The 20,671-nt window shown below is 48.6% G+C and overlaps 1 protein-coding gene across 1 annotated transcript in view; it reads left to right on the top strand.

Moving 5' to 3' along the window:
- Nucleotides 1-13,711: 13,711 nt before the first annotated feature.
- GRK4 (G protein-coupled receptor kinase 4) overlaps nt 13,712-20,671 on the top strand; it is a 384,904-nt gene continuing 377,944 nt past the window's right edge. Inside the window, exon 1 of the mRNA XM_078678547.1 lies at nt 13,712-13,984. Coding sequence (XP_078534673.1) covers nt 13,933-13,984 — 52 coding nt within the window. The 5' untranslated portion in view covers nt 13,712-13,932. The remainder of the gene's footprint in view (nt 13,985-20,671) is intronic.

Below are 20,671 nucleotides of genomic sequence, written 5' to 3'. Positions count from 1 at the left end.
GTGCATGGCCCGAATGAAGTGTATGTTACATCAATGACACAAGCAGTAAACTAATGCTGGTTACACAATATATTTGTGCTGGATGTGGTGGTTTCTAGACTGTTCTATTAGTGGTATGCTTCCATATATACAAATTTTGTTTTTATGCCTTTAAAAAAAGTTTTGGTGAAGGAAACACCAACATACACCTCTGACACGTCAGAAATAAAGACGCAATAGGCGCAGAACATACCATCACCCAATTTAGATGCATTAGGTTGTTGAACTGTAAAAAATGTATTATGTTAGGTTAGCCTCTACTCCTCTTCCATTTTGTCTACCAGCCCCCATTTTTGTGTTTCTGCAGGGACTTTCATAAAGTCAGAAGTTACGTGTTCACTGAAAACTGGTTGTGCTGATAACACTTACGTGCCAGAATAGAGGCCCTGCCCTGCCGAAAGGCCCCAAGCATGCAGATGTTCCTATCTACAAGCCCACCAATGCCTATACCCAGCCTTGCCTATCTACAAAGATTACGTGGGTAGGAGTTTATCAGGATTCAACAGTTCAGCATGTAAGCATTATACAAAGGGGTTGTGTAAGCTTTATGTAACAATGATGAAGTGGTTTCAATGTGTTTCACGAGGCACCGAAAAGTATAAATGCCATGTGTGAACTTGTACTTGTTAGCCCCCTCTCTCTGGCACTAGCAGTGTCTTAGTGATGAGACTCATCTCATGAGATATAATAAAACTGTGTTTTGTTCCACTCCGGTGTTGATCCTCATTTATTGAACCTGTAGACTAATGGGTGTCCCTGTACCAGTAAGACTGATAGGAATCTTCAAGGTAAATTAGACTTCTCCAACACAAAGGTGATTCTTTGGCAACATTTTATTTAAAAAAAAATATTTTTATTTGCTTTTTAAAGTGCATAAACATAACTGGCATGACATATGTAATCATCCCCCATTCCCCGCCACCCCTCCACCCTCCTCCCACCAGACCATCAATCCCACTAGTAAAATGAAAGATCTGAAAAATAGTTCCCCACAAGTCTTTACATTGCAAAGTTCATGTAATTGCCTCCCCGTCTGCATCATGGACACAAGGTTGTCCCCTCCTCCCTTTTTCACAGTCCCCCGTCTGGGCCATGATATCGTCTCCATTTCCCCCACACTTTAGTGAACTTCTTTGGGCATCCCCGACCTTTGTATGTGACCCTCTCTGCTGCCATATACATATCCATGCCCCTTCTCCAGTCTCCTATACGAGGAGGTATGGGAGCACCCCACGCTCGGGCCACGTCTCTCTCTTAGCCACCACTAAGGCTAGTGCTATGAGAATCAGGAGTGGGCGATTCAGATCGACATTGTTGGTCATTCCCAGCAGCACCAGTTTGGGCTCCACCGGAAGGGCCATCTCCAGTATCCTACCCAGTTCCCTCAGTATCTTAACCCAGTATTCCTGAATTATAATGTACTACCAGATAATATGATAAAAGTCCCCCTGAGCATGACCACACCGCAGACAGTTGGTGTCTGTCAGGCATATTATTAATCAAAGTTTTATATGTCAGAGATACTATTTTGCATGGGATTTGCTCCTGTAGTAAGCGACCCTCGAGCGGGGCATACTCTGGCAAGGGAGAGGAGAGCGCCTTCTCTGCCCTCCATGCATGGCGCAGTTGCGCATATTTCAGGTACTGAGTGCGGTGCAAGCTGTACTCCCGCCTCAGTGTCTGGAAGGACTTTAGGTCTCCCCTCCTCAGCAGGTCTCCTACTGTAGAGACTCCAATATCGTCCCACCCTTTAAACCCTCTTAGCTTGTGCAGTTCCTTTAACCACGAACAGGACCATATCGGGGTCTGTTTCGTTGGTTTGTGCATCCAGCCAATCGTCCTAGTCGCTCTCTCCCAGACCTCTATAGTAACCCGTGTTGCTGGGTACAATCTTTCGTTTCCCTCTACCCCCGTATATATAGTGCAAACAGGTGCGATGCGCCATTGTCCCTCTCTCTAATCTATACATGGGGTGATTCTCCGGAGCGTGAAGCCATTTATTTATCGATGATAAGTGTTCTGCCCAGTAATATGCTTCGATATCTGGCAGGGAGAACCCCCATTGTATTGATTCCTTTGCAGTGTGTCTAGGGCTATCCTGGATTGTCTCCCCAGCCAAAGCAATGACCGAAGCTCGGCATTTATATCTTTAAAAACCAGGCAACGTTATCATTTTGAACATTGCGGCGCGGCCTAAAATTGTGAGGGGGAGAGTATTCCATCTAGTAGCGTCATTAACAAAGTTTGTGAGCACTCGCTGGATGTTTCTCTGGTAGGCACCGGGGCAAGAGGGGCCAAATCTCTCCCTGCCTGGGGCTATATAGGATCGACTTGTGCCAATTTATCATATATCCTGAATAGGACCCATAGCGGCTCAGAAGGGTAAACAACACTGGGATTGTACTGGCTGGGTGGGTGACATACAAGAGGACATCATCCGCGTAGAGCTATATTTTCTCCGCGAACGTATCCGTCTGCTTAATTTTAAACCCTTGTATCTCTTTTTCCTGTCGAATTTCACAGGCCACTATATCAATGGTAAGGGCGAATAGTAACAGGGATAGGGGACAGCCCTGCAGGATCCCTCTCGGTATGGAGAAATCATCTGACAACACCCCGTTCACTTTTACCCTGGCTCGCGGGTCTGTTTTGAGGAGTCTCGCCAAATCCGGATCGAGGGACCAAAACCGAACTTGGTCAACACTACCTCAAGGGAGGGCCAATGTACTGCGTCAAACGCTTTTTCAGCATCTAAGGACAGAAACATATGTGGTTCCTGGCGATCTCGCACCTCCATCAGCCAGTTATAGGTTCTCCTAAGATTTAATCTGGTCGCCCTGTCTGGCAGGAAGCCTGTCTGATCCAAGTGGACCAGGCTGGAAATTACCCGGCGCAGTTGGATTGCCAGAATCATCGCCAGGAGCTTGAACTCCACATTCAGGAGAGAAAGGGGGCGATAGGATGCACATTCCTCGGGGTTTACCCTGCTTATGAATAGGAATAATTGTGGCCATACGGAGGTCAGGTGGTAGCATGCCCTCTTGGGCTGCCTCTGTGAACAGGGTCAAGAGGTGGCCACTAAGTAGATCTGCAGTTTTTTTTAAAGAATTTAGCGGGGAATCTGTTCGGGCCTGGGGATTTCCCCGGACAGAGTCTGGCTAGGGCCTCTTTGATCTCAGTGGTTGTTATATCACCTTCGAGGCTTAGCTTGTCCTCCTCAGCTAAGATGGGAGTCTCAATGCTGTCCATGTACGGCAGTATAACTTCTATTGCGCCCAGGTCTCTAGCCTTGTAAAAACCCTTATAGTAGGCGGCGAATACCTGGACTATTTGGGCATCTTTCCGCCTGGTTTGTCCCTGCCCATCAATCACCTGTTCTACCCAGTGGGCATCCTGCCCTCTACGGCTCAACCACGCCAGGAGCTTTCCAGACTTATCCCCTACATCATATAATCTATGAAGGGTCGCCTGTGCTTGTGCTTTGGCTTCATCCGTCACTAGGGCCTTGTACTGTTGTTTGTCCACTAGAAGCCAAAGTGTCTGTGCGTCTCGTTCTAACACATGCCTACATTCTAGCTCCAGGATGTGAGTTTCCAGAGCATGAAGCTCTTCCTGCACTTTCCTTTTCTCCCACGCTGTCCTATTTTGGGCCCTGTTGCGCATAACGGTCTTAAAGGCTTCCCAAAGTACTACACCTGATTGGACTGATCCCATATTTTCTGCGAAGTATACCTTTCTATCTGCCCTGAGTCCCCGCAGCAGTTCTTATTCTGGAGGTCCCATGCCGTCAGACGCCAGCCCCTGCCCCCTACCGTATGTCTCCCACCCAGTCGCACCAGAAGGGGTGAACGATCTGAGATTCCTCGTGCTTGATACTCTGCCACATCCTCAATGCTAAGGGCATGTCGGGGGAGGAAGACATAGTCTAACCTGGAATACACCCTTTGTGCCCCCCAAAAATATGAGTACGTTCTGGCATCTGAGTGTAACCATCGGCAAACATGTTAGTCCTAGTGTGGAGATGGCCCTAGCCAGGGGTGTCGTTGATGAGTCATCAAGTCGGTCCCTCGATCTATCCATCTGGGAGGACATAACGTTATTAAAGCCCCCGCCCACCACGTGCAATGTGTCTGGCGTGTCCAGAAGGATATCAGCTAGTCGAGTGAGGGTTCTGGCTTGAAGTTTCGGTCGTGCATATATCGAGACTATCGTGATCTTGTGGTGTCCCCAAGTTCCCGTTATCCCCACGTACATCCCCTGTGGGTCCGTCCACGTCCGGGTGTCTACAAAGCGGGGGGATTTCTTAATCAGAATGGCAACCCCTCCGGAGCCTGTCGTGTATCCTGCATGGACCAAAACTTTATACGGTCCTCTCGCCAGAAACCCACACCGCGTACCCCGAAGGTGGGTCTCCTGTAGCAAGACAATATCTGGACAGGTCCACTCTTCATGTAGGACAGGACCAGCCCCCTCTTTATTTTGTTGCCCAGGCCGTTCACGTTCCATGTAAGGATCTTGAAACAGCAACTCACTTGCGAAGCAGCCTGGAAGCTACCTTCAGCTACAAGAGACATCAGTTGTAAAATGCTTGTGTGGTGGCAGGAGTCGGTGTCTAGTATGCAGATATGTGGAATGATCCCATATCTGGCATGCCTTAAAATCATAACTGTAACCCCCGTCAAACATGTTACAAGTCCCTCCCCGCCTCCCCCCACCAGAAAAGCTGAATTCCCCCCATCAACCTCCCCCCTCCCCCCGTTGAGAATGAGCTTTTCGGGTGATGGAGGTCTGTCGCCCACCCAGTCTCAAACTCACAAAATAAGAGAAGCCCGATCTAAACCTTTAAAGTGACAACATATAAAGGTGGGAACAAGAGCAAGCAAGAACGAGAAAGAATAAAGACCAGACAAACAACAAAAACAAGGAGGGGTGTCCAACTTGCTTGCTCCAAGCGAACAATCAGTCCCTGCATCACGAGTTAGAGTCCAGGGGTTCCCCCTGGCTCGCCATGTTTTCTGGTGTAGCCTAGTGCTCCATCTCATTTATCTCAACCGCCAAAGGACGCAGCCACTGTCTGTCCGACTCCTCCCCCTCCGAGGAGGGAAGCTGAGGATCCTACTCCACATCTGAACGCGATTTCTCTGTAAGGCAAAGGAACCGGGACCCCGTCGGCCGGTTAGAGTCGAGGGAACCAACACTCCGACACCTCCTTCTTTCAGGTCCAGTTTTGGGGTATGGAGTCGCTCCTGGAAGTTGCTCCCCACGCTGCTGCCGCGTTCTTTGTGGTTTTGGTGCCCCCTGAGATCCTCCCATGGGCCTCTCTGCAGCATTCATCTTTTGGGTACCAGTCGTGGGTCGCGTCAATGGAGGTCGCTCCTCCAGCCATTGCCATGCCTCTTCCGGATTTTGAAAAAGTGGGTCTTATCCTTGTATATTACTTTCAGATTGGCTGGGAACAATAGCATGTACTGGATTTGGAGGCCTCTCAATTTGGCTTTTATCGAGTCGTAGGAGAATCTCTGCCTCTGCACTTCCTGGCTATGGTCAGAGAAGACCATTATTTGGGCATTGTCTTGATGGATCTCTCCAAGTTTTCTAGCTTCTCGGAGAATCAGGTCTCTGTCTAGAAAATTCAAGAAACTAGCTATTACTGGTCGAGGTCTCGCTCCTGCCAGTGGTTTGGCCAGCAACGCTCGATGGGCCCTTTCTATAATGAAGCAGTTAGAGCATTTATCCTTTGGGAAAGTGCGTAGTAACCAAGAGTGTAGGAACTCCGCCATATTTGTACCTTTGAACTCCGCCATATTTGTACCTAAAACCAACAAAGTGGAGATTGTTGCGCCTTGCCCTATTTTCGGCATCATCCACCTTCCACAATAGCTTTTTATGAGACGATTGAAGCTCAGTCATACCTTTTCTCATATCTTGTATTGTGTCCTCAGCCTCCCCCAGCCTTGTTTCGGATTCTGTTACTCTTTCTGACAAATTTCGGAGATCTTGTCGCAAGAGCGTTACTTCCGTACCCACCACTCCCATCTTATTCTCAAGGGCCTCATGGGATGCCTGGATTGCATGCATCAACAGGTCTGTGTCCAAACGGGTAGCCGCAGATTCATCATCTGGCTGGGGGGCCAACTTGGTATAGCGATCCAGTGTGCCCTGTCTGGGAGGCTTAGGGTCCTTTTCCTTCCTCCTGCCCATATTGCGCTGCAAGAGACCACACACCTGCAGAGACGGTCCTGTCGTGGCGTTGTCCAGCCCCGCGCTCCGCCTCACCACCTTCAAGTCCCCCTCCAGCCAGTTCCTCTGGTGTCACGTGTCCGCGTACCTCTCAGCAGGATAATCACCCCTGTGTCCAGATATCACTCGCCGCTGGCTCTCCACGCAGGCAGGGAGCGGGGTGCTGGGGGACAGAGTCAGCCCCTCAGTTGGCCAAGTCCACAAGGGCAAGGGATAGGTGAAGCAAAGCGGACTCAATTCTGGGCTGCCAAATCAGCTGCAGCCTATGTAGCCTGGCAAGAACAGTTTATGAGTTAACTTGGCAGAGTTGTGCGTGCCCATACAGCCTCATCCTGTTAGCTAGCGCAGCACTGGTCGCCTCCTATGGCTGTGCGTTATACCAAAATGCCAGGCCGTGTCCCTGTCCAGAGCTATGCTCCCATCTCCCTCAACTGGCAGCAGAATTTCTTTTTATGGTGCGTACACCACTGGGGGGTGACAGCCTCTCAAAGTCTCTCCCCTAGGCCAGGGGGTCTCCCTCCGTCTCAACAGGCGACTCCCCCAGGCCTCCATCTCCGCCACCCGGGTCACGGAGCTTCCCCCGCCGCAGTCCGCGCTCAGGCTCCTCACGGTCTCCTCCCACCCACACCGGGCGGAGGGCCGTCCGCTCTCACTGTGGATCCCCGCGACCCAGCACCTGCCCCGCAGTGCTCTCCAGTCGCCACACACACAGAGGCCAGCCCTCACCTCCGAGGTCTCCGATGGCTGTCGGGGCAGCAAGCTCCGATCCTGGCGGCAGTTCCTCTGCCCACCGCCTCGCCGCTCCCCTGGGGCAGTTGTAGAGGTTCGTTTTGGCCCCCGCTCACATCTGGGACATCGGCGGCCAGGCGAGGACGCACATCAGGGCACCCGCGGCCCTCGTCAGTTTCCGGAGTCTCTAGCTGCGCCGCCTCTCTCCTTAGCGGCGCCATCTTTGTTCGCGCTCACGGGCCTCCGGACCAGTCTTCGCCTCGACGTGTAGCGGGCTAGCCACGTCCTCCGCCCACAATCTGTTGCTGTCGGGGCAGTATTGGACCCCCAAGAGTAAAATGATGTGGTCTTTGGGACCTCAGGCCACCAGAATTCACGTCGGATCACTGCAGTTCGCCGGAGCTATGCAGGCACACTTCCTACTCGGCCATGTTGCTAGCCACGCCCGATTTTTTGGCAACATTGATAAAATATATAACGTCAGGAGAAGAGTGTTAACTTCAGCTATACATTAGCTCCAAGTACTGCAATATGAACTTTTCAGTCAAGGCGAGTAACAAGCTAGTGAGTATGTTAGTGACATTAACACGTAAACCAAAAACTAACATGGACTTGTGCTGCAATTCACTAAAAAGTCAAACTTCCCAGTAAATCAAACTAACCAAAAAAAAAGAGTGAGATTCAGAGCAGTTCCTCCAGTTGCGCTGCCTAGTGGACCAGAGGACGTCCTGTGATATTTAGTATTATTTGACAGCGTAACTGTCAACCGCTGACAGTAAATCGTAGCAAGTGAATGGCAACATTACAAGAATACAACTGAGGAGGGAGCACTGGGTATTGAAGGGGGAGGGCTGCTTAATGTAGAGTAGAAATGTATTAGGCAGGTCAGAGAGAAATGTAGCTAACAAGCAGAAACAAACACATTAAATACCAAAGCGGTGGGAATATACGCTGTAGAAATACCAAAAATAGTAAGTGGTAGCAGTATGTCTGTCAACCGCAACATTATTGCGACCATAGTAACACACTCAACCAAAGGGCATTTGGTAACTAAAATGCTATAAAGCACATCTTTTAAGCATTTAAGGTCTCTGACGAGCTAGAATGACTGAATCGTAAATGTGCTGGCCTAGACCAGATTCGAGAGATAGTTTGTTTAAAAAAAACATGGCAGTCATGTCTTGGAAGGCCCTGTGGAGCACAGGAAAATGGTATGCTGAAATGTATGATATATAGCAAGCTTGGTGCTCCTCAGAACGGAACACTAGACACAGTTGGAAATATGTGTTATTTAATATAAGTAGGGTTCACGGTGTTATGGTATTTATTTTTTTACCATTTCCGTCTGTATTTATCCATATTTATTTTTAAGCTATTTTATTGTTATTGATCCGTATTTATTTTATGTTTTGAGAATAAATGTGGTCATAACATGTTTTTTCCCACATTTATTTACCTGATGAACATGCACTCTTACTTTGATGCCTGTAGTGTTTTTGCAAATTAAAGAGCTAAATATAACAAAGCACTACAATGGGAAGTAAATACTAGTGTTATACACAAACATATATTAACATATGCCTGTGTTTAAGGGAATCACATCCTGTTTTTAAATCTCCATGGTGTCTATCTGCTTAGCAGTTTGTCTGGAATTCATGAAGGACAGCACAATTGTCTGCATTTTTCCACCTTTAAAAATACATACAGACAGGAAATAGATTGTTTTGTGTCTGTATTTATCTGTAAAAATCGCTAAGGCAGAAACCAAATAAATAATGAACTTGAACAAATCTACATGCACAATAGGGCAAGTCTACAAGTAATAGGGGCATGCTCCGTGGGAGGAGTCGACACACAAAATGGAGGGACATATAACCCACATTGACCACAGAGAAGCAAGCATTTTTCGAAGGACATGCAAAGCAACAAATTAAAAGCGATGGGCTCACAAAGTAGACACAGGATGTCTCAAAGAGACGGTGCATGTGCTGCCTAGGCTCATCCTAATATTACGGCAGCATGAAAGAGGCCTTTGTACAGTGGTCATTAATGTTTATGTGCTTTATTCAGTGGCTATTGGTTGATATGCTCCTATCGTGGGATTGGTGTTTTTTCTTTTAAGAACTATGGACATTGTAGCTCTTTATTTGTGTTATCATGTTCCTATTGTCATTAATGTTGACTCCAGCTAGAACGACAATACATAATCTGAAGCCAGCGGTCCTGTCATAGAAGCATGAGGAGCACCTAGAAACACCAAAAGCCAAGAAAAGCAAGACTTAACCCAGATCTTCTCTTGCACAGTCCCTAGTGGTTAGGTTTGTGCTATGTTTTTTTACTACAAAAACAAAAATTATAGATAAAGTGTTCGTCATTTGAGCGGCAATCTAATATAGGATAGTTAGTAGCCCGGTGGCAGCGGGTTCAACGCGCATCTGCTGGAGCGCGAGCATTTTATTTGATGATTTTAGATCACCTTGCTGATTACGAGCATCTTACCTGCATCCTCACTCCCCCCTCACCCTGCTGATCACGAGCAGCGGTTATTGCTTTTTTTCATCCATCCAGTGGCCCTGCTGATCACTAGCCGCCACACGCTTTCTGATAGCCTGTTTAAAGCCAGCACTTACCGTGGGCTGTCCGCTTAACGGCGACCCCCGGCGACTGTGGGCGCCATTTTGGGTTGGGCAGTCGGCCTGGAACATCCGAGCCACTCCCCCCTGATCCCATCTCTACTTAGGTTCCGCCCTGCCCTTGCACCAGCGATAGTTAGTAGCCCGGTGGCAGCGGGTTCAACACGCATCTGCTGGAGCGCGAGCATTTTATTTGATGATTTTAGATCACCTTGCTGATTACGAGCATCTTACCTGCATCCTCACTCCCCCCTCACCCTGCTGATCACGAGCAGCGGTTATTGCTTTTTTTCATCCATCCAGTGGCCCTGCTGATCACTAGCCGCCACACGCTTTCTGATAGCCTGTTTAAAGCCAGCACTTACCGTGGGCTGTCCGCTTAACGGCGACCCCCGGCGACTGTGGGCGCCATTTTGGGTTGGGCAGTCGGCCTGGAACATCCGAGCCACTCCCCCCTGATCCCATCTCTACTTAGATGGCCACCACGCGTCAGCGCAGCGGACGAGCGCAGCGGGCGCGACGTAGGCGCGCCGGAGTCGCGCCAGAGTTAAGCCCGTCTGCGCCCGTCCGCGGCAGACCGGGGCAAGGGGCCATCTCCCCTGGTCCCCTCATCCAATATTCTTCAGCTGATTTGACATTACTTCAAGGGCATTGGCCTCTCGATCCTCGCACAATTCACCGGACTACCCTTTTGGGCTGTAATTCTCCTTGCCATACCTGCCCATCCGGTTGCCCATTTCCTCCCGCGTCTCCTTTGGTTCCCGTTTCATCTACCATCTCTGACTCTTATTCTCCCCCCTTATCCATCATTTTACTTAACACTAGGTCTGCCATCAAGCACCACCAAGAACTTTTTATTCTGTTAGACACCGACAAACCAGACCTTCTTCTGCTGACGGAAACCTGGTTTTCGGATGCCTCCCTTCCATCCCTATTGGCTGCCCTCCCCTCGACTTACTACGCTATTCGCGCCGACCGTCCTGGCGAGAAAGCGGGTGGAGGTGTTGCTCTCATTGCCCGCTCTGGTCTTCAGTTTCAAGCCCTCCCTTCACCCTCCTGGGGAGGAATTGATTACTTGGCGGCCTGCTCTACTTCTCTTTCCCCCCACCTAGCCATCGTGCTTGTTTACCGCCCTCCCCAACCTACTCCATCCTTCCTTCCGGCCTTTCAAGATCTTCTTGGCACCCTGGCGGTCAACTATGCCTCGGCTATAGTCCTCGGGGACTTTAACTATTGGCCCTCTGACCCCAAGGAATGCGCCTTATCAAAGGAATTTTCAGAAACCCTCCTTTCTCTTAATTTCACCTCTTTTGTTCACACCCCTACGCACATTCACGGCCACATCCTAGACCAGGTTTGGTCTCTTAACTGCTCCTTGTCTGCACTGTCTGTTGCCCCATGCACATGGTCCGATCACTTTTTAATTTCGTTTTCCCTCAGCCGTTGTTTGACCAAAACCCCTAGCCTCACTAAAAATTCATGGGCCCGCAATTGGGGTAAGGTCAATCTATCTGACCTCTCAACCTCCCTCCTGGCCTCCTCTCCCTCGCTTTCGGGACTGGATTCCGCAGCCCAAGCCAAAGCCATCGATTCATGGCTCTTGGAAGGAAGTGACTGCTTGGCCCCTCTCCGGCGCACCTCGATTAGACGCCCTAAAGACGCCAACCGGTGGTTTAACAACGAGCTGAAAGAACTGAAGCTCACGGTTCGAAGGGCAGAACGCAAATGGAGACGGGATTACTCTCCCAACTTCAGGACTTATTACGTCCATCTCCTAGGGACCTATAAGAAAAACATCATTGAGGCCAAGAAAGCCTATTTCTCGGCCAAAATTTTGGCGGCCGAGAACCAACCGAAGGAGATCTTTGCCATTACCCACGATCTGGCCTTCTCCGATAGGACTTCACTCAAGCCCCCTCCTTCCCAGAACCTTTGTGATTCACTGAATCTTTATTTTGTCGACAAAATCTCGACAATCAAATCCAACATTCCCCCCCCCCCTTCCCCTTTTTTTGTTGATCCCCTGCCTCCCCCCGCTCAAGCCTCGTTTAATTCCTTTCCTCCTCTCTCGGAAGAACTTTTCCTCTCCCTCCTTCCCAAAATTAAATCCGGTTCCCCTTCTGACATATGCCCGGCACATATCCTTCGGCAGGTTTATACCGTCTGTTCCCTGCCCCCTCTGGGTTTCCTTAATGACTCACTGGCTCGAGGGGTTGTCACTCCATCGCTAAAAGCCGCGTCAATCGTCCCCATTCTGAAAAAGCCAGGAGCCGACCCCTCTGTGATGGCCAACTATCGCCCCATCTCCCTTCTCCCCTTTCTGGCGAAGGTGCTTGAGCGACATGTGACATCTGCGCTCAGCTCCTTTGCCGAGGAGAATGGGAGGTTGGCTCCATGTCAGGCTGGGTTTCGGCCCAAGCACTCGACAGAGTCCGTGGTGGTGTCAGTATTAGACACCCTCCGAGAGGGTATGGACATGGGCAGATCTCAGGCGCTGGTCCTCCTTGACTTGTCCGCCGCTTTTGACACGGTGGACCATTCCATCTTGCTTTCCCGTGTCAAGGCGGCGGGCATAGGAGGCTCAGCCCTTATCTGGCTTTCTTCCTTTTTGAGGGACCGGACCCAGGCAGTCCATCTCGGGGAGTTTTCAGCTACCCCCTGTCAGGTCCAGTGCGGTGTCCCCCAGGGCTCTTCCCTCTCTCCTTTACTGTTTAATCTTTATATCGCTCCTCTTATCTTTGCTCTTCAGCAGCTGGAGGTCACTGTATATAACTATGCCGATGACCTCCAGCTCATCTTCAATCTGTCTTCTACCCCTGATTCTATCTCTAATTTCCAATCTATCTTATCTTTTATCAGGGACTGGATGAATTTCAACCACCTGAAACTCAATCCCGATAAAACGGAACTTGTGGTGACAGGTGGTTGCTCCAGTCCCTGGAACTCTCTCTTTTGGCCCCCCTCCTTTGGTTCTCCTCCTACCCCTGCTTCCTCTGTTAAGACTCTTGGCATCAAGCTTAATGATAAACTCACCTTGCACTCCCAGATTGGTTCGGTGGTTTCTTCCTGCTTTCTTACTCTCCGTACTATCCGCTCCATTTCTCGCTTCTTCTCCTTTTCTGCACTCAAACTAATTATGTCCGCACTGGTCCTGTCCCGCCTGGACTACGGGAACATCTTGTTCAATGGCATCCCTCAGTACAGCCTGCGTAAACTGCAACTGGTGCAGAACCAGGCTGCCCGCCTGGCCTTCGGTCTTCCCAAATTCCACCATACCTCCCCCCTCCTGAAAACCCTCCACTGGCTCCCTGTGCGGGAACGCGCCTTGTTTAAATTAGGCTGCATGGCGTTCCAGGCCAGGACTGGCCTGGCCCCCCTTTTCATTTCCTCTGCCATCAAGGCCTACGTCCCTGGCAGAGACCTCCGCTCCTCGGCACAACTTCTTTTAGCAGTACCCCGCTACCGGAAAAAAAAACAGGGTGGCTCCAAATTTTCCACTCTCGCCCCAATTTTCTGGAATTCTCTACCCTTCCATCTTAGGTCCCTCACCCAGTATTCTAGTTTTCGCAAAGCTCTGAAGACCTTTTTATTTTCTCAGGCACTTCTTTCGTAAGTCCTGCCTGCCTTCTCAGCTGACGTTCTAGCGACCGTTCTTGTTCAGCGGGCTGCCTGCTATTTTAGCGCCAAGAAACCGCCCAGGTGTACGTTGCGCTGTATAAATATTTTAAACTTAAACTTAATAATTGATTTAAAAATGACAAGTTTCCTGCTGCACCCTCAAAAATGCTCGTTAAGTCAGTGACATTCAAGACAGACCAATATTGGACTAGTTGAGGGTTACGTTTCTGTTCACCACTAAAGGTAAATACTAGCATGATTGGTTTTTTTTCTTTTGCGGTGCTTTCGAAAAGCACTGTAGTAAGTACATGTATGTGGCGTTTCTGTGGCATGGGCAGCGAGGGACACCACTGAGGGATGCTTTCTGAAGTGACCGGTCTCTGTCCAGACTCGGAGACCTTAGCAGCGGCGGCTCGGTACTCTGTCCTCAGCCCGGGTCGCCCACTAGAGGGCAGAGAGGAAGCCCAGAGTAGGGCGGGCCCACAGCCATCCGAAGCGGGCGGGGGCCGGGAGCCGGGAGCGAGCCCCGCTCCGCTGCAAGACTCGGCGCTGGCACCCTCGGAGGCACCCCCATGAAGGGTCAGTCCGCCAGGAGACGGCACGGCGCGCGCCGGGCCCCCGCCAGCCCTGCCACAGCCTGAGCCATGCGGTGCCAGCCCAGCCGCCCTTGATCATGGAGATTGAAAACATTGTGGCCAACACGGTGCTGCTGAAAGCCCGAGAAGGTGAGCGGGGCAGGAGGCGGCTCCACCTCGGGTCCGCGGAGGGCTCTCCGGGTCCGCGCACCCAGGGCGGGAGCGGGGTGCCTGGGAGGGACACGGGGGTGCGAGTGCTTCTTTCCTCCTGCAGACAGAACCCAGTCTCCCGGCTGCAAATGCAAACTAGGGTCACTGGGCGGACGGTACCAGCCCGGCAGCTGGGACCCCACTTCTGGGGGGTTTGTAGCCCTCTGGAAGGTCTGCAGAGGTGCATCTCCGAGCAGGGACCCGGCGGTGTGTCCGTGTGTGATGCGAATACATAATGTACACAGTCCGAGGGGACCCCGCTGCCACAGTGTTTGAATTCTCAGCTGGGTTTCTTGGAGGGCTGCTAAGATTGTGCTCACTCCGGGCTGGTTGCGCACTGGCAGCAGTTTTCCCAGGACATTGGGCACACCTTTCTCGACTCTATCCACCTTTCTCTCGCCTTTACTTGTTGACTTCGCTTTCCTTGGTTTTTTTTCCGATCCAGTCTAGATGTATAAACCTCACAGTTGCTTAATTCTGCGCCAGGGTGCCACAAAAAAAGACGTAGCTGGCTGAAGTATCGTAAAAAGGCTTCGGCCTTACTGCCGGGACTCGGGAGAGGTTATAGACACTCATATAATAATTACAAGTGAAACCCAGGGAAAAGTATGTATTTGGAAAAGTCCACCGTACCAATTTGTAACGCCTGATTTTGTCTGGCACTGGCGTTGAATTGATGGAACATGAATGCGTGTATAGGTAGTGTCATTTTAGCGTTACTAAGTTATCAAACACGGGATTTAAACTACATAATGTTTTCACACTATTTTCATTGTTAGGTGGGGGTTCGAAAACAGCTTATTTTCGGTATCCTCTGGCATACAAGCCACTTAAAGATGCTTATTTCATTCATGATGGGGGCATGAGGGTTATGTTCGCTGAGCCAGCTTGTGTGCATGCTGGCGGTACTGAGTGCATAACACCTCGAGCCGTGCACACGTATCATCGGAGGAAAATAAAAGTGCTCACGTGGGCAACTCTTGAAGACAGGAAGCCCCTCGCTGAGCAGGTGACGTGTGACTGTCTCTATCGTGCTTGGTAACTTCACACGTATCCCTATAAGTGAGAGCCCAGCGCTTGGCATTGGCCCGACACCCGTGAGCAACCCCCGGCCGTGTTGCTTTCTTCTAGTTTCCGAATTGTTGACACTTTCAAATGGCAAGCACTGTCTGCACCTCACAGAGTAAGTTCAAGAGCCCTGAAGAGTGAGGCGTGCAGAAGCGCCGGGTGGCACGGCTCTCTTCTAGGTAAAGCCTGCCTGCAGCGGTGAAGGTGATGCCTGCCCTGCAAGTGGTCAGCAGGATAGCAGACCTGCAGCTCGTGCTGGACCGTGTGGTTTGTAAACTTCATCCCATGTGCATACCTTTCTGTACGGCACCATTTCATCACAAAAGAGACTGTGCAGAGGGAGAAACAAGGACAATAGTCCAAGGTTTTGCACAGTAGCCATCTTCACCCCTAGTCTGGCAATCCAACTCCACTTACCAGGCCAGCAGCTGTATCATAAAAAAATGCTCTTTCTTAACTGTATCCCTCACCACAACATTTTCTAGATGGGCGTAGCTTTGGTTTTGTTATGTTATGTGCGATCTCTTCTATAGCGCACGGCTACCCCATAGGGTGTCCCGGCGCTTTGGCAAAGAGACCTGAATCCGAAAAACGCCAGACAGCAGCTCACAGTGGTCCGAGAGGTTTTCAACTCCAGATGCTGTTCTGGTCCAGGTATACCACAGAGCTGTTCTGTGTTGGAGCTGGAAAGAGCAGTGGCGGCGAGGTGGTCGGGTGGCTCCAGCAGTGGTGTGGAAATACAGGGACATAGAAAAATGACAGGTTTATAGGGAAACCTGGACTTGCATTAATCGTCGGGTGAAAAATAGTGCTTCTTAGTAATGTCAGTCATGGATTCAAGAGAGGTCCTTGTGTGCAGCAATCATATATAGGGCCGGATTTAGAGTTTGGAGAAGGGTTCAACTCCATTGCACGTGACAGATATCTTGTCCACCTTATTACAAGTGTATTAAGATATAAGAAGTAAATAAGCATTTAGGTGGACGGGAAATCTATCATTTTGTGATGGAGTAACCTTCTGCTAAACTCTGAATCAGGCCCTAAGTCATCAAACACTTATAACATTGAAATTATGCTTAAGAAGCTTGTGTCGCTCCCACGGTACAAATGAACCTAGTTTAACGTTTTGTAAGCTGCCTGGTTTTTGGCTGTCAAACTGTGTCAACGTGCTATTGATTATGCTTATAGACACTGCAGGCAGGACAACTGGCGGATCTGATCAAACAGTGAGTCAGGTTATCCACATTGCTGTATTTGCACATCCTCTGTGATGCAACCTGGTCTATTCTTTGCACTGTGCTGGATGGAGTCATCCGGCACAGAGGCCAGTCGCAAGGATTCCAAGAATTCCTGACTCATCTGTATTCATGGAGCTGGAATCATTCTGTGAATCCAGTTGAAAATGCAGAGATGGAGGCCTGGGCATTTGTATTGGCAAAGTGTTGGTGTCATAATCCAGGTCCCCTAAATGGAGTAGGGCTGTAATGGCAAAAAAGTGCCACTTTGGGGAAAGTACATCACAGGCAGTATGGGACCTATGCCTGCTTTCCCTGATGGTATAGTTGTCATTTTCACTGTGGAAGCAGTCTCTCGTGAAAAGATGCGAACTTACTATTGGTTACTGAATGGCAAGAACAATCGGTAACCTTTCAGCGCTTTGTAACTGCAAACTATCAGTTTATAGAGGTGGCACCTTTTACCAGCATGAAGGGAGATGGCACCTTTTTATTGTCCCTTTTCCTTGTGATTGACAAGGAACTGCAATGTTGATATTGTAAGTTGAAGATATTTGTCACTTAATATCACTTTGAAGCATCACATTTTTTTTGCATGTCACCCATGTAATGTCGGTCATTTTGTACAGAGCAACCTTTGCCAGGGTGAAAAACTGTTAATGCTTCTGCCCCCATTTCTGAGGTCTTTTTCCTAAAAGGGAAGGTGCTAATCTTCACCCGCAGGTTCTCAGGCAGCGTGCCACTGTCTTGGCTGGGTTCATGCAACACCAATAACGCATGCCTACATTGTGAGCTCTGATGGTCTCCCTACGTATGAAACGGTTCTGCATAAAATGATAAAATGAGCCTAGCCATTGACCCCCAGTTACTCTCACATCTTGGCTCTCTTGCCATCTGATTTTTTTCTATGATCACCTTCTGCAAATAATGTCTTTTTCATCGGAATCTTTCTGTCACTAGCAGCCGCCAGTGAAGTGAAGTCACAAAGGTGATTGGGGGGTCTCATGGTCCCACTCAGTCTTCCGACATCAACTGATCTGTCATACTCTGCAGCACTGTGGGGCAGCTGGAATCTGCGCTTCTGCATGATCATTAGACTACTATAATGTAGAATGGGGTCTGTGTGACCCTCGCCGCCTCCTGGGGTGCCGAAGGATGAATGGTTTTCACCTTTGTGAAGGCTGAGTTATTTAACAAGGCACTCACGATAGGAATGCTGGTTCTGGCACACCTCAAGTGTTGTTTAATGGATAACTTATTCAACTCACCTAGAGTAAAAAGGACAACTACACGGTTTTTAGGATGATTTAGTGGTGGCCAGTGCAAATAGTATAACTGTGGAAATATTTACTGTCTAATATTTACTGTATGTGACTGAAAACCTTGCAACACTAATAACACGAGAGGCTAAAATAAAACCATTCAGCGTTCTATTGAGTTAAAGAGATTTGTCTAGCATACATACATTCGGCTGCTAGTCTGGCGCTGCGGTGCGGTCGCATCTCAGGCTTCTTTGTGCCCTTGAGTCAAGAATTCCACAAAAGTTTCGCTAAGGTGGTCTGTGATGGATAATAAGCGGTGTGGATAATGTACTGCTTCTCGAGCATGTCTGGTAGTATGTATGTTACAGTGTTTGGTGTGGGTAGCCAGAGGTCTTTACCAATTCGGGTATGCGCCATCTGGGAAAATCGGTATATGCACTGCCCAGCTTCAGGTATGTGTCTGAGGCAATTGGGAGTATGGTTTCTTGTCGGGGCCCACAGTGTACTTTATAAGAGTGGGGTCTCCGGTGGGTATTGGTTTTGTGTTTGTGTGTTATGTGTTCCCAGGTACTGGTTTAGTGCTTGTGAAGAGAGGGGTGCTGTTTGCGCTCAGCGAAACCCTACTTTCTTGGATTCATGCTCAGTCTAATATGTTTTGTTGGGGGTTGTGACTGTTGGTTATTATGTTTAGTTGTGAGCTTGGTGATAGCAATCAATATGGATTATCTGTGCTGCGTTGGGTGTATGGTTAGGATTATGTGTAATGTTTTCTGTTGTGTGCCCAGCAACATACTAATATTGCTCATATCAGCCTTGTGGCACACTTGTGTGCATTCCTGTCCAGTGTGCTCTGTTGTTTGTGGAGTTTATTATGATGCATGCAGTTGTGAGCTTACTGACATCCAACTATATTGCCTATCTGGGCTACGTAGATGCTGTACGGGGCTTGAGCGTTGTAATAATCAACTGTATGGTATATCTGTACTCTGTTGAATGCCGGAGAGGGGTTTTCTGTTGTTTCCTGTTAGATGTAGAAACCTGATGTCTATATGTTTTGCTCAGTAAGATCTGCTGGATGTATGGCGGAGTTATCCTAGCTATCTACAGAATTACAGCCTAACTAAAGGGACAACATAGCGCTGGATGTGTTTACACCACAAGAGTTTTAATCACTGAAGGCCCAGAAATGTAGATTGCAACATGCACGAGGCAGGAATACTACCATACGAGGGAAACTGGGCCAAATGTTAAAAAACAGTAGAGTAGCAATCAGAGTTGGGTACATGACCAGAAGTCATGCATCTGAGGTTAAAAAGTGCTCCCCGCTAAGCATTTGTTTGCCCACATCTTGTGGGGGACTCTGTGATGTGGAGGTGACCATGGAGAGTGTTGCCTTTCTCCTGTCTGTTTTGAGGCGCTCATGCTCTCATGTTTCATTTATTTTCATCCATTTTTTTTCTTTTGAGGAACAGATATATCTAGTGAATGTCTGAGTCCCTTATATGTTATTTTTCTTCATGGTATTTAATCTCTCTGTAGCACAAGTTATCTCTAGCTGAAGGTTCAGGCTGTCCGGTTTACTTTAAAAGGCACGACTGATGTAGGTAGAGATTATCAGCGCTAGAGTGAGAGGTAGCCATAGCGGAAATTCTGCTTGATCAACTACAAATGATTTCTACAGGATCCAGACGCTGACATATATGTTTTTGGGGAGACTTACTGAACTGCCGTGGCGACAAGTCCTGTGCTCTGTTGGAATTAGTGTGTGCCTCTTATGGTGTGTGTTTCAGATCGGTCGTATTATTTAATCACTGGGATCTACCCAGGCTAATCTGGACATACATAATATAAAGTCCAAAAAGTACTACGCTGAAACTGAACCCCGTAGGAAATATTTGGAACATGTCTACTAGGATTCCCATCATGGAGCTAGGTCATGAAAATACTTATTTCTCAAGTCCTTTTAATCTATTTGGTTCTTTGCCTGGAACACAATTCAGTTTTTCATTTCCTTACTTACAAATTATATGTTACTGCAGGGTCATGTGTTTTTCCTCTGTTATGGTTTCAGGATTTGATGATGAGGTTTTGCAGACTGCAAACCAAGTTGAAATTTATTCATCCCTTTTTTTTTTTAATTCGACTGCTCTTTGAACCCTTCTCTGCAAAAATGATCTTATCTGGACTATTGTTTTATCGGTTTTAAGGCACTCTAACTGCCCTGGACTATTGTTTTATCAGGTTTTATGGCACGCTAACTGTCCTGAATGATTACAGGTGGACATGTAGGTTTGGTTGTAGAGATGTGTGGTTGAAATATGACCTATGTGGGAAGAGTTGGCAGAGGCACTTGAGATCCTGACGTTATGTGGTTGTGCTCCAAAAAATCTGATGCTGTTGTATGCATGTTATGTTATATTAATTTATAAAGCGCACAGCTACTCGAAGATTGTCCCGGCACTGGCATATGGGGAATCGGGCAGACCAAGGGGTTAGTCGTTAAAATGAAAGGTTTGTGCTTGTTCTTGAACAAATCAAGAATGTCTATAAGCCGAAGATCTCGTAGGAGTCTGTTCCAGAGGAGAGGACCTAGATAGGAAAAGGATCTCCCACCAATTCTGAGGCGATCAATGTGGGGAACCTTTACCAGGCATGGCGAAGAAGAGCGAAGGGTGCAAGCGGAGGTGTAAGTATTGATTCTCTCGTTGAGATATAATGCCCCTGTCCCTTGCAAGGCCTTGTACATGACGACCATGCCTTTAAATGCCAGCCACTTTTTCATTGGGAGCAAATGCAGGGCTCTTAGGTGAGGGGCCATGTGGTACCTGGGAGGAAGTCTGAGCAGCAGTCTTGCAGCGGAATTCTGAACCACCTGTAGTCTGTTGAGAAGACAGTCAGGGAGGCCGAAGTACAGCGCATTACCATTGTCTAATTTAGACATAATCAGGGCCTGCTCTACCATGGTCATGTTTAAGGGTATGTGGTAGTGCTTCATCAAGCTTTATCATACATGCACATCGTTTATTAATGAAGTTTTATATAACACGAACATGACCTTGAGG

Source organism: Lissotriton helveticus, chromosome 2_2 (genome assembly GCF_964261635.1).
Source record: "Lissotriton helveticus chromosome 2_2, aLisHel1.1, whole genome shotgun sequence".
NCBI classification, from domain to species: domain Eukaryota; kingdom Metazoa; phylum Chordata; class Amphibia; order Caudata; family Salamandridae; genus Lissotriton; species Lissotriton helveticus.
Note: the sequence above shows the minus strand (reverse complement) of the source record. Positions and strands in the feature narration are given on the sequence as shown.